This window comes from Orbicella faveolata, unplaced genomic scaffold, assembly GCF_042242905.1.
Source record: "Orbicella faveolata isolate gen_17 unplaced genomic scaffold, um_ofav_v1 contig_2, whole genome shotgun sequence".
In the NCBI taxonomy this organism is placed as follows: domain Eukaryota; kingdom Metazoa; phylum Cnidaria; class Anthozoa; order Scleractinia; family Merulinidae; genus Orbicella; species Orbicella faveolata.
Genome location: NW_028301547.1, coordinates 25417853 through 25430592, shown reverse-complemented (window position 1 = coordinate 25430592; position 12740 = coordinate 25417853). Strand labels below are relative to the sequence as shown.

Below are 12740 nucleotides of genomic sequence, written 5' to 3'. Positions count from 1 at the left end.
TTTTTGGATTAAGATAATAAGCTTATATATACCGCAAAAAGTAAATAAATGGTGTTTTCTCCAAAGATAACGAGTTCAGTTCTTTGTCGTTCTGTCCCGTTATTCGTGAACTTGGAGAATGATATATTTCCTGTTTGAGGCCGAACAGGTGACTGCTTTTTCAAGAAGTTCGAAAGAATAATTAATCAATTAAATTAAACGACTTGAGTTGCTTAGGCAATATGGTGATGTTGTTAAGTGCTTTTAGCCACGTGACGAAACTTTTTTACATGTTTACTCAGTTCGGTACTACTCAGCGCCTTCGCATTAACAAAATTTGGTGCTAATTTTGTTATTTTCATCCCAGTGGAAAACGTGGGTCGGCGACTTTATTGAAATGTTGTATAACCAACTGGGGGAATTTTTCCTGAGTTTGCAGCGTGGACAGAATTTCACTTTGAGCCACCTGCTCTGAACAATGTTAACAAAGTTTAATAAAAAAAATGTCTTTCAACGTTTCATGAGGAAATTTTTATGATCCGCCATAAAGGAAGAGTAAATTCGGTACAGTCATCTATCAACAGCATTTTCACACACTTCAATAATCTGGCTGACAACATTTCAATAAAATGATCGATGTTAGCTGATATAGCTACATATAAGCGAGAGACCAGTCGGTCGACATGTTGAATTATTAGTATTACGAGGTAGGCGGTAATAATATAATATATTATGCATAAGGCCATTCTTTCTCGAATTTCGATGCCTAATTTTATGTTTTAGAATCACAAAAGAATACTAAACGAATCGGTTCAGTTCGTCCAATCTGACTTTACTGCATAAAAAATTATGATGTTGACTATAACAAAGATCAATATTTGGAGTAATGAAAGCAATTAAGCAACACTCGCTGCACAAGCTTTTGAGTTGTGTATTCAGACTGAAATGGCATATTAAAGATGATAATGATAATGACGACGATAACATTGACGACGACGACGACGACGATGATGACGACGGCGACGACGGCGACGACGGCGACGACGACGGCGACGGCGACGACGAGGACGAGGACGAGGACAAGGACGAGCTGAGGACGAGGACGAGGACGAGGACGACGACGGCGATGATGATGATATTAACTGGGAGGAACGATTCCTCGAAACTGGCACTCTACATTTCAACCCTTTTACCTGCCTGTTAACAATTATCTGAAAGTCTCAAATATACAATGCAAAATTCTGCACACTGATAGGAAATATTGCATCGTGTTTTTCTTCCTTCTTCTTCTTTTTCGCTCTCTATTTTTAAGAACAAAATTGTTAAAAAAATGTCATAAATACATTTACTCAGTACAGAGCGGTTTTCAATTGAGTGTCGTAAAACCAAAACCAAAACCAAAGTAATTCTCTAATTACTTTCGACACTCAACTGAAAACCGCTCTATCATGTGCTGTATGCGTAATTTAAATCGCAAATAATCCTAGACTAAAAATACTCTGTTAACGTATTTATGTGAGTTTGAATACAATTGACCCGACTTGACTCAGCGACTTTGCTGCATCTCACCACCGCGCGCAACTGTTGCTTGCGAAACTGCTAAAAATAGAATCACTGTCTACTTCCGTATTAAACGTTGTACGAAAAACGTCAACGAGTGTACGTTCGGCGTGTCCGCTATCGGCAACAGTGCATGCGTAAGACTGAGAGAAGATCAGACTTATAGAAGTAGAACTATCAACAATTTTCTACCTCCTAGCTACCCAGGCATTGACCAAACACTACATTTTCTTTATTTATGTTTGGTCTTTCTCTTCGGAAGCAGACGCCGCGTTAAACAGCATCTTTAGAGATATTGACGCCGTTTTCAGACATTTTGATTACGTAATAGATGTTAGACATTAGAATTTGCCTTGCCGCGTAACGACATATATACTAATGATCACTAATGATGCGTGCGAGGAAGTGGGCAGCGGCCTGTGACCACGAAGAGTAGAAATAAAGTGTTGCGTTTGATGTTGTGTACAAACTCGCAGAGAAATGTTGCCTAAATGACCACAAGTGAGTGAACGGGAAGTTTCGAGGATATTAGGCAAGGTTACTGGTCTCTTTAGACTCACTGTAGCTATTGTCGGTATTCACAATTATATTTGAAAAATTGCTGACTCACAACTTGAACGTAAACATTGAGTTGAACATTCAGGTGAGTTGATCAAATTTGGGACTGGAACGAGTGAAGTAATGTGGCCCAAGAACGAGGTCGAAAAACAGTGAAAACAAGATGGCGGGCGTCGAGCCAGAGAAGAGGACGTATGTAGACTTAAGGGAAAAGCTTAACAAGAATTCAGCACCAAACAGAAAACACTTCTGGGAGAATAGGAAGCGGAAACGTGAAGAAAATTCTGGTTCTTACCGTCATCATTCCACGTACGACAGAGAAGTCGAATTGCAGAAAGTACACCAGGGAATTCGTCAGCGAATTTTGTTCGACAGAGAAGAATGCGAGAAAATTGAAGAAAAAATCGACGAAGTTGTCCAGAATGCAAACGAAGGCACTTACAAAAGCCGGACAGTTGATAGAGCACCATTACGTGTCAAGTATTTCTTTGGAGAGGGCTACACGTATGGTAAACAACTTGCCGAGCGGGGTCCCGGACAAGAAAGATTATTTCCTCGAGGAGAAGTCGACGAAATTCCTGAGTGGATTTTCGAGTTGGTTGTTTCGCGCCTCGAAAAGGCCGGAATTGTGCCAAAAGGTTTTGTGAACAGTGCTGTAATCAACGACTATCAACCGGGCGGTTGTATCGTATCGCACATCGACCCTCCGCATATTTTCGATCGCCCTATTGTATCTTGCTCGTTTTTCAGTGAATCGTCGCTGAGTTTTGGTTGTAAATTCAGCTTTAAGCCCATCCGTACCTCAACTCCAGTCTTAACTCTTCCTCTACCTCGTGGCTGTGTCACAACGTTAAGGTAAGTCGGATAGCTTTTTGCTCGAAGCATTTTAGCAAAGAAATATTATGCCATTTGGTGCAAAATCTTAGTGACGAACTGCGACACTTGCCCGTGCATGTATGCAAATTGAGATTCGGATTCCTTAAGTAAACAATACGCCGGGATTAGAGTAAGCATAAAAACAGTTTTGTAGACCCACTTTTCTGCAGTAATTTCTTATCTTAGATAAAAGAAAGCTCGACTTACAGTTTTTGCAAATGCATGTTTCTGCAAGCAGTTTTGATCTCGGATATTTATAAAGAAAAAAAAAGAAAAGAAAAAAGAGAAAACTAGATATAAGCTTATATATGAGACAGTCAATCCACACTACATGAAAACATAATGCAAAGAAAAGTGTGTGTAATGCAGAGTGTTTTTCTTATTGCATGATTATGCTAACTATCTTACTTATAAAGCAAGAGTGAGGTCTTTACAAAAAAATTTCCTAAGTTTATGCAATAGCTAGGTCAGTACAATGAGACCTAAGTTTGAGATTTTCCCATACAGACAGAACTTTCAAATTTTCTGCTCCTTTAAAATATGTCTTGCATCAATGGATATATGTTCAATCTCGTTCCCAACCGCTAAACACTATTTAAGGAATAGAAAACATGTACTGTGTTTCTATCGAGTTTTGGTATAAATCTACTAGCGTTCTATCATGAATGCCATTCGCTGATTGGCATACATAGTAGCAAGCCCTTGTAAACAAATTGACAACTGCTTCTTGGCATTTTGGAGGTGTCTGTGAAGAGGATTTAGATTATGTTTTGAACGACTAGTTGATTTATATTAAAACAATTAGATTATTCGCTCTCAATTTCTATTTGTGATAGTTGATAAGGGCGCAACCCGAGTCAACTATCACACAATAGAAATCTCGAGCCCATAATCTAATTGTTTAATAGAAACATGATTGGAAGTTTGGGAGAACTAGAAATGCTGTGGGAACACAAGCCGCAGGCAAGTGTTTCCACAGCTTTTTCGAGTTCTCCCAAACTTTCACAGGTGCTTGTATAATTCGCTAGAAACACAGACGACATGTTTTCTATTTCTTTTAGAAAACACCACACTGAAAAAAAAGAAAAACAGCTTGGTTACTTTGACCATCAAAATGTAAATTCTCTTTGCTCGTGCCATCATTACATCAACAACTTGTGCTAGTTCTGTGTTTCTATTGAGTTTTAGTATAAATAAACTAGCATTTTATCACAAATGGCATTCGCTGATTGGCTACGCTACTCACTATCTATTCTGTTGTGGACAGTGAGTCGCATAGCAGTCTGTGCTTGTGAACAAAATGATGGCTGCTTCCTTGCGTTTTTGAAGTGTCTGTTAAGAGGATTTAGATAAAGTTTTGAACGACTAGTAGATTTATACTAAAACAATTAGATTATTCATTCTTGATTTCTATGCATGATAGTTGACTTGGGCTATGCCCTTGTCAACTATCACAAGATAGAAATCTCAAGCTCATAATCTAATTGTTTAATAGAAACATGATTTTTAACCAATCAGCGTGCATATTTTCTTAGGGCTGTTTTCTAATTGTCTTTAGAGAAATGATCTATAGAATCTCCTATCAAAATATTCCTTTTTTTTGGCTAGGCTTAGATTGGAAATCAAAACTAATTTTTCTGTTATTTTCTTCTATCAATGTTTCTAAGAATCCAATGGCTGAAAGTCAGTTAAGGTTGTGCATGCAGCCAACATTGTTTTATTCTTCAAATTCTGACTTGTCAGGGTGATGACCTTTGAACATCACTCTCTTTTTGCAGCTGTTGCAGTTTTGATTAAAAGTGCAATGGTTTTGAAACATCTCTTACTCTTTTGTTAGCAGAACAGAAGTGTCCCTCCTAGGGAGTTGTGTGAGAATAATAAGCTGTAATTTGATGTTAGTTTTAGTTGTAATGAGTTGTGCAGATGTTTTCACCTGCTCATATGCATTTTCATTTTTACTGCTTGTCCATTATGTCTTGGAGCATTTCTCTGTAAGATACAGTATAGTAGTAATATTGACCTTGTTGATGAACAAAAGAAAAATGTCAATCGATATTGCTTGTATTTTTTACATCAAGATCTCACTTTAGCTCAATATCAACCATTTGTACTGCATGATACTCATCAAGCATTTTTATGTTTATTTCTGTTAGTGGATATGCCGCAGATGATATTACACATTGCATAAGGCCTCAAGATGTTAAGGCAAGAAGAGCTGTCATTATTGTGAGAAGGTATGTTTACCGACAGGAACACCTCATTCAAATTATTTTATATGTAGATTTTTGGGACAATATTTACAAAGTTGCTGTAATTCCAGTAAACGGTTCGAACTCTTCTTTAACATACTTTATTATGTGGCTGTGTCTCATAAAGACTGGGAACTACCGAATTCATGAATTTGATTGGCTGAAATCGATATTGACCGTGGTCTAGATTTTCCCATCTGGACCAGCATCTAGACTGGTTTCATTTTGCGTTGAAAAAGTAGCAAACTAAAATACAAAAATGATCACCGTTTTCTTTTGTTTTCTTCTCAATCATTTATGGAAGTGTCAGAAAGCCTGACGACGAAAAAAAAAGAAGGAAAGAGGACGAGCAAATTTTGCCAGGTTTAAGTTAAGCCCATCTCCGTTTGCAAGCAAACCAGTTCTATTGAACGAATTAAAGTGTTCTTCTTTGCCATATAATAAACATCTTATTAACCGAGCTAAGACGGTCTGTATGGTAGAATCTTGACCTCGGTCGTGTGTGCAGACCTCACTGTGTTCGGTCTGTACTCACAACCTCGGTCAAGATTCTCCCATACAGACCTCCTACCTGGTTAATAAGAGCTAAGTAAATTAATATTTGAAAAATTGCTGACTCACAACTTGACCTAAATATTGATCTGAATGTTGCTCTGCACTTGGGACTGGAAGGAGTGATGTAGTCTGCTGCAAGAACGAGGTCTATAGTAATGTCATCCCTTGCTTGAAAAAAAGGCATCTTCAGTGATGTGAAATGCTCTTTGTCACTGGATGGTACTATGTGCTTATTGACCTGGTTGGATGTTTTTTGTTTTAGTGATTTTACTGATCATGAAGACTCGAGAGAGTATTCATGAAGCCATTTGTGTCCAATCTGTTGATTTGATTTTCAAAGACTAAAATTGCTATTAAGCGAGCAGGCTTTTACCCAAGATTTGAAAAGTAAGTGTCCAAAATGTGCTATAGGGACTGCTCAAATGAACCATTTCTAAGGCAACATATGAAAAATAAAACAATTTTCTTTTAAAAAGTGGTCGTCCACAGGACGCCTGGACACCCATGTGGCTAAAAACCTGTTAGGGAGGCATGTTTGAGAGATCCAACTAAATTGTAACCCTGGCATGGAGCACTACACTGTATGTTGCGATCTTGGGTAAGACACTTAACTCTCACAGTGCCTCTATCCACTCGAATTTTTAATTCAAGGGGCTTATAAAGATGGTCAATAATTATTATGCTGTACATGAGTTATATAATTGGAAACTGAGTCCAGTTTGCTAGAGAGTTACCTGTATTGGACTACTTGTAGCACTCCATCCAGGGGGAGTAGTAATATTCTTTGGTGTTTTATGAGTTGAGTGCTTCCAGTACTGACTAGCTCTTGGCTCTTAACAGACTCTACATGTAAGAGCTTTTTTCTAAAACATGCATTGTGCTACAAGTACATTACATGTAACAAAATGCCTTCATGTCAGGTTTGGTTGCTTATCTTCAACAAACTTGAATATTTTCAGAGTATATCCTGATGCACCAAGACTAGAGCCATCAATAAATGGTGGTACAAAGGAACAAGAAGTTGACAGTGACGGAGAGAGTGATGACGACAATGATGATGATGAAGAGCCTTCATCTGCCAAGAAGAAACGTGTGGTTTTAAAGAGAAATTTCAGACGGCACAGCCAAGAGACAAAGAATACCTCTGATCCAAAGGGAGAATGATTGACATGTCAATTACCTGCAGTCAAGTAGTGGGTATTAATACTAAGTATGTGCGAGAAGCTTAGCAGCAGTTTTAACTTCACATCAGTTTGCCTGTTGAAGAATGTTCATATCCTCTGATGAATCACAGACGGCCATATGATGTGTATTGTGAATAACTTCCCTGTCATATTGAACCAGATAGTTGTAGTCAGTGCTCATTGTTGTTTTTTCATGTTACTGTATTTTAACTCCATATTTTTTCTTTAATTCAGTTCTGATCTGTTCATCTCTCCAACTTTTATTTCATAAGGGGTTTATGAAAAGGTCAATTGTACGTAATATATCAAACACGAAAGACCTCTTTTGACCACATTTCCAAACACTGAGAAGAGAGTTGAAAATGCGATGTTCAGCAGAGTATTTTTGACGAGCTTTGAGGTGTTTGGAAATGTGGTCAAACACTGTCTTGAGTGTTTGATATGTCTGCTCAATCAAAACTAAAACTAAGGAGAAAATGGACAAATAAAATCGTAAAAATCTATGCTAATTAAGATCAGATATCCAAACACCGTCACGGTCATGATTTCCTTTGTTTAAACTTGATGAATTATTAATGAGTTTGAGAAATTAGTTGCATGTACTTGATACTTAATTTGCTGAGCATATGTAGTAATGATCTATACTTGGTTTTACAACTCTGACAACCCTCACCATGCTGTAAAGTTCTGGTAAGCACTCCTGAAAACAAGACAGTCAAGATCCTACAGGCAATATTCCCCTCTCAGAAAAAGTATGTACTGATAAAATGAAAGCACATGGACATACATTTGTATGTCTTTCAATAACCCTGCACTGAAGCTTGCTCTGTCTGTCATCATATGTCATCAGAGAGTTTTACAGCATGCCTTAAATTGTTTTTGTGTGGTCCAAAACTGCTTAGATAGAGGTTTCAATAAGCTTTGTAACACTAGAGCATAAGGATATGACATGTGGGCAGAAAATAAGCAACTCACATAAAAATAGATTTTGAGACAGTACCACTACTATATCAAATATATCAATGAAGCAGCTGGGCAGAGCCCTGTTCAAAGCTGGTCAATTTGCCTAGTGCCTAGCCCTTAATGAAACCCCTGTCATTTGCAAAGTTGCATCTGAATATGAGCCCAAACTGTTTTTAATCCAAAATTCCTTTCATGGACACTGCCCCCCCCCCCCCTTTTCCTCTTACTCAAGAAAGAAAAGGACCAACAAAATTAATAATTAAGAACCATTTAAGTAAACCTGGGGCTTATTATCGGAATCTTACAGGACCTGAGTTAATTTACACATATCTGCCTACATGTACAGAAATCTAAATTAATCAGCAGCAATTTTAGCTATGAGTAATGCAGTCTAGTGTTGTTGTGAAGCCTCAAATGTGAACTGTTGTCCTGCAGGTGGTACACATGCTATGCACCATGGTGGTGTCCATGCATGAAAATGCTTTACAAAGAAATAATAATTATAACTAGATGATTTCATAGCTCTTTTGGAACATATTGATACAAGAAGTTACTATCGCTCAAAACAGCTTTCTTATATCTACCATCATACCAGCTTATTGACTTTTTAAACAACTTGTTGATAACTTTATCAAGGGTTTTCAATAGCCTGCTTAAAAGATAGTGCCTAGTGATGACTTCATTAACATTCAAAGTTAATAATCAATGTTACACTTGACATCACAAACTGGTTTCTTTTTTGTTATTCACTGGTAAACAAACATTTCACCTTTGAAAAAGTGTTGGCAACTTTACCCAAGGCTCTGCATAAACCTCTCTTATTTCACATGGTTTCTCTACTAGATGCATGTTAGGGAGGTTGTTAGAAAGCTGTGCCTGTCACTAAGCTAAGAGTGACTTAATTTGATTAAAAAAGCTTGCTTCAATGCATTAAATACATGTAACCCCAAGCCCTATTAGTCAATACCCTAATCCAAGGAACTGTTTTGCCTTCATGGTCAAACCCAGCTCAATAGGCCACATTTGTATTCTTGGTATTGGACTGGAACTAGCTTGCAATAGAGGCTCATGCGGGGGAATATCACTAAAAAGATGTTAATGTCATTTACATTTGAAAAGATTCTGCGCATTAGCCTCAGTTGCAACCTAGTTCCAGTCCAAAACTGAGCATACGAATATGGCCTATTCTGTCAAATGAAGTCTGTCAAACAGTGCTTTCAGTGATGTGGTACAGTTTGCAATATAATGTACTGTCTGATTGGAAGTCTGTGGATAAAAGCAGCGAGTGTGACCATTCTAATGAAAGCTATTAAGCAGGGATTTCTGTTAGCAATATTTAAGCCCTTAACTCTTAGGAGTAGAAGGGTTGATTAAGTTGTAAATAGACTATTCGTGCGATGTTCACTTTAACTCAAGCTCTTTCTGGGCGAAAATGTAGTCTTTTATAGTGATTGTTAATTGGCATTGAAGGAGAGAGTTTGTATATCCTATGCTGTAAATAGTGCACTGAAAGATGGTTAGTAATGTTCATGCATAGATAAATGAACTTTTTTCAAGAAGGAGTATTTGGGTTTCTTGAGTTTCACAGATAAGTGTATTAATGAAGGCTATTAAATACAATTTACTGTTGTATGACTATTTCAATTGTTAAAGTAAAGTTCTGTAATTTACAACCCCTTCCCTCTCCCCCCGGTAGCCTTAGCCTTCAACAAAAACGCTCTTTGTGCTTGTGATCGCTTGTCATGTAATCTCTCCCCAGTAACATCACGTGACGAACCCAGGAGGCGGCTGCCTAACATAACTCTGACCGACTATCCGGTAAACAGGCAGTCTGATTGGTTACAAGTACAGGGGTGGTCTAACAAAATATAGACGGCAAAAGGAGCTAGTTAATCTTTGTATCTGTTGAGTTTCTGAAGACAGAGTTTTTGTTGTTTGATGGCCACGCACTGCAAACACTTGAGGCGGTTAGGTGGATGCGGCGATGGCCGCGCGGGAGTTGGGTTGAGACCGCCTCCTCTTGGCGCGAAATTAGAATATTATTAAGCTTCCGTAGAAGCGGCGGCGAGCAACGGCTGTTTTGCTTTCGTTTTCAGTGGTCCAATTTGACTTTGTTCGTGGATTTTACGAGCATAATGGCAACTTTTCGAGAAGTCCGAGACCTTCTAGCTGTTGCATGCTTTGAGGACATCATAGACGAGGATGAATTTCTGTTGCTGAGGGATCTACACACGTCGAAAAATCTTTACTTTCCTTACGAAGACTGAATCAGCCTTTTCTTTACTAGTGCAACCAAGGTCACTGGCCTCTGCCTCCTCCCATTTTTCTGATATTTCTTCCATCAGAATATCCATCTCGCTATCTTCGATGTCAACTCCACTCAGTTTCGCCTGATGTTTTCGTTTCTCCTTGAATTTGTCCAGTAGTAGTTTGAAATGTTTCTGTACGTTTTTCCGCTTCACCTGAAACTTCACGGAGGTTTCGTCATTCAGACGATCCGTGATGGCATTCCATACTTTTCCTCGATCTACAGTCCTTGGTTTGAAGATCCATGATTCTGAAGCTCTGGCTTCTTTCGCTAGGATCAAATCGTGTGCTTCTGTCCATTCCATGATCGAGCTAGAAGAGAGAAAACGAAAGCTTATTAAAAACAGGTCCTGTCTATCGATTCACCTTTCGGAAATATTCCAAAGTTATAGAGACAAATTGGAAGAACAAAATAGCATTTTGTACCAGCAAGTACATGCAATCTAAAGTTTTAAAGTCTACAAGACGTGAACATCACTCCGAACAATGTGAATCCAGGAAACTCACCCATTTCTTTTGCTTTTCTCTCCTTCGCTTGCCATCTTTCTTCTTCACTCACACCTCCAATGTGAAGTGAGATTTTCGCTGTAAGGCAAACGAAATATCAAATATTTGCACAAAAAAAATACAAAGATACGTGTCAAAAAACATTTTTTAACTTTATAAAAGAATTTCTGTGTATTTTAGGTGCTACAAATGGGAAAATAAAGCGACCGTCTCTCGAGGCGGCCAAACCTACCTTTCTCGCCACTGTTGGAAGACGCGGGCAACACTCCACGTGATTATGCTAATTAGGTCGAGAGCGGGAAATTTTACTTCCGGTTGGCGTCCACCTCGCTGCCTCCAGTGTTTGCTTAAGGTCTCTAATTAAAAAGTTGGCCCCGGGCTTCGTCCCTTGCCAACTATTAGACCCCGTCATGTCTCCCGGTTTTGTACTGTCGTCCAGTTCTCTCGCGATTCTACTCGCGCGTTCAACGATCGAATAAAAATACAAGAAAATAGAGGGCTGTGAGTAGTCTAACCAACTATCACTCCAGCTTGCTGTCGTCCTGTTAATCAGTATACACCGTTCTTCTTCTGTTGTAAATTCGCGAATCTGCCCGCTGGTGTAGTCTTCGAGGGTACAGTAAACACCCAAGTATACCCCCATGCATGAGCAGCCTACGGGAGAGCTGTCATGGACTGTGGCACGCGCTGTCGCAGTGCAAGAGAGCATGCTGGCATGGTAACGTATGACAAAGTAGTGAATCTGCTAAACCTAGAGATGATGCAGGTTCTTATTTTTTGAGGCGTTTTTCGCACAAAGAACCTGACATTTCTATTTTTATTTGTTTTTTGGATTTTGTTTTAGTTGCAGGCTTCTGAGTGAGCGTTTCTGGACAAGCTTGCCCATGTTTTCTATATCTGAAAAAGGTCCCGGGGGGGGGGTACTCCCCTATATGGGCTGTATAGGTTTTTGCGGCCCCAAAGGATAGGGTTTTTCAGCCGCTTTGGTCATAAATAGGGTATCGATTTTGGCCATTTTGGTTATAAATTGGGTATGGTTTTAGCACTGTAGTTTTGAATTGGGTATGTTTCTTAGAAGAAGCTACCTTTTCATCATCGATACAACCGTCAACAAAAGCCCTTCATAACTTATGTTTAGGACAACTGTGCCAGCCAAAACGATCATAAATCGGCTATCGAATTTTTGATCAGGTCATAAATAGGGTAGCAAAAAACGCAGATTTTATGGAAGTACCCCTTCGGAGAAAAAGGTAAAGTCTTGCATACGAGCCCAAGCAGCCTATCAGACCGGAGCTTATCCCGAAGCGACTAGGAGTATTTCTACTCCCCCCTGAATGGGATGCAAATCCATCACAGGGTTACCCCCAGCATAACGGCGCCGGTACCAGAAGCCCTTCATCACCCTACCGGCACCCCTTTATACACCTGGGTGGAGAGAGGCACTGTGAGAGTCAAGTATCTTTCCCAAGAACACAACACAATGTCCATGGCAAGGGCGCGAACCCGGACCGCTCGATTCGAAGAGGACTGAGCACGCTAACCATGAGGCGCCTGCGCCTCCCACCGTTTTCTATGTGAGCGGTTAGTCACCTCGACAAGGCCCTGTTGAGTATTCGCTCAATGAAACAGACTTAGTGTTAAAATCAGTAGCGAAAGAAAATTTTAAGTGGAAAGAGGAAGGCAATTTCGGTGGATGGCATTGAACATTGACCGAGAAAATTAACGTCAATTACTGCTGAATCTGACTCGTACACAGTCGCTGTCTGGTCTGGGTGGATCTAGCCGTGGGCGTCTGGAGCGAGAATAATATATTTGATGGCGCGAGAGGCGTATTGAGAAGGTGTACTGACATTTTCTTTTCTGAATCAAAATATTCTGAAGTATATTAATCCTTCAGTTTAAGTGGATGGCTGGAAAGTAGTTCAGTATAAACAATACCCCATGTTTATTAGAACAAAGTGACGATTTCTTTTTATAATCCATCAAATATTTTCGCTCGCGC

At 39.3% G+C, this 12740-nt stretch overlaps 2 protein-coding genes across 2 annotated transcripts; one reads left to right on the top strand and one right to left on the bottom strand.

Annotated features, from left to right (window-relative positions):
* The first annotated feature begins 2179 nt into the window (after window positions 1-2179).
* On the top strand, window positions 2180-9553 carry LOC110049885 (RNA demethylase ALKBH5-like). Its single transcript, XM_020755727.2, has 3 exons — window positions 2180-2952; window positions 5127-5207; window positions 6737-9553. Exons 1-3 carry the CDS (start codon window positions 2261-2263, stop codon window positions 6939-6941), a joined length of 978 nt encoding a protein of 325 aa, XP_020611386.2. The 5' UTR covers window positions 2180-2260; the 3' UTR covers window positions 6942-9553.
* Window positions 9554-9981: 428 nt separating this feature from the next.
* On the bottom strand, window positions 9982-10873 carry LOC149112603 (uncharacterized). The gene is made up of 2 exons (XM_089290503.1): window positions 10739-10873; window positions 9982-10543 (listed from the first exon to the last, which is right to left on the bottom strand). Exons 1-2 carry the CDS (start codon window positions 10771-10773, stop codon window positions 10150-10152), a joined length of 429 nt encoding a protein of 142 aa, XP_089146629.1. The 5' UTR covers window positions 10774-10873; the 3' UTR covers window positions 9982-10149.
* Window positions 10874-12740: the final 1867 nt, after the last annotated feature.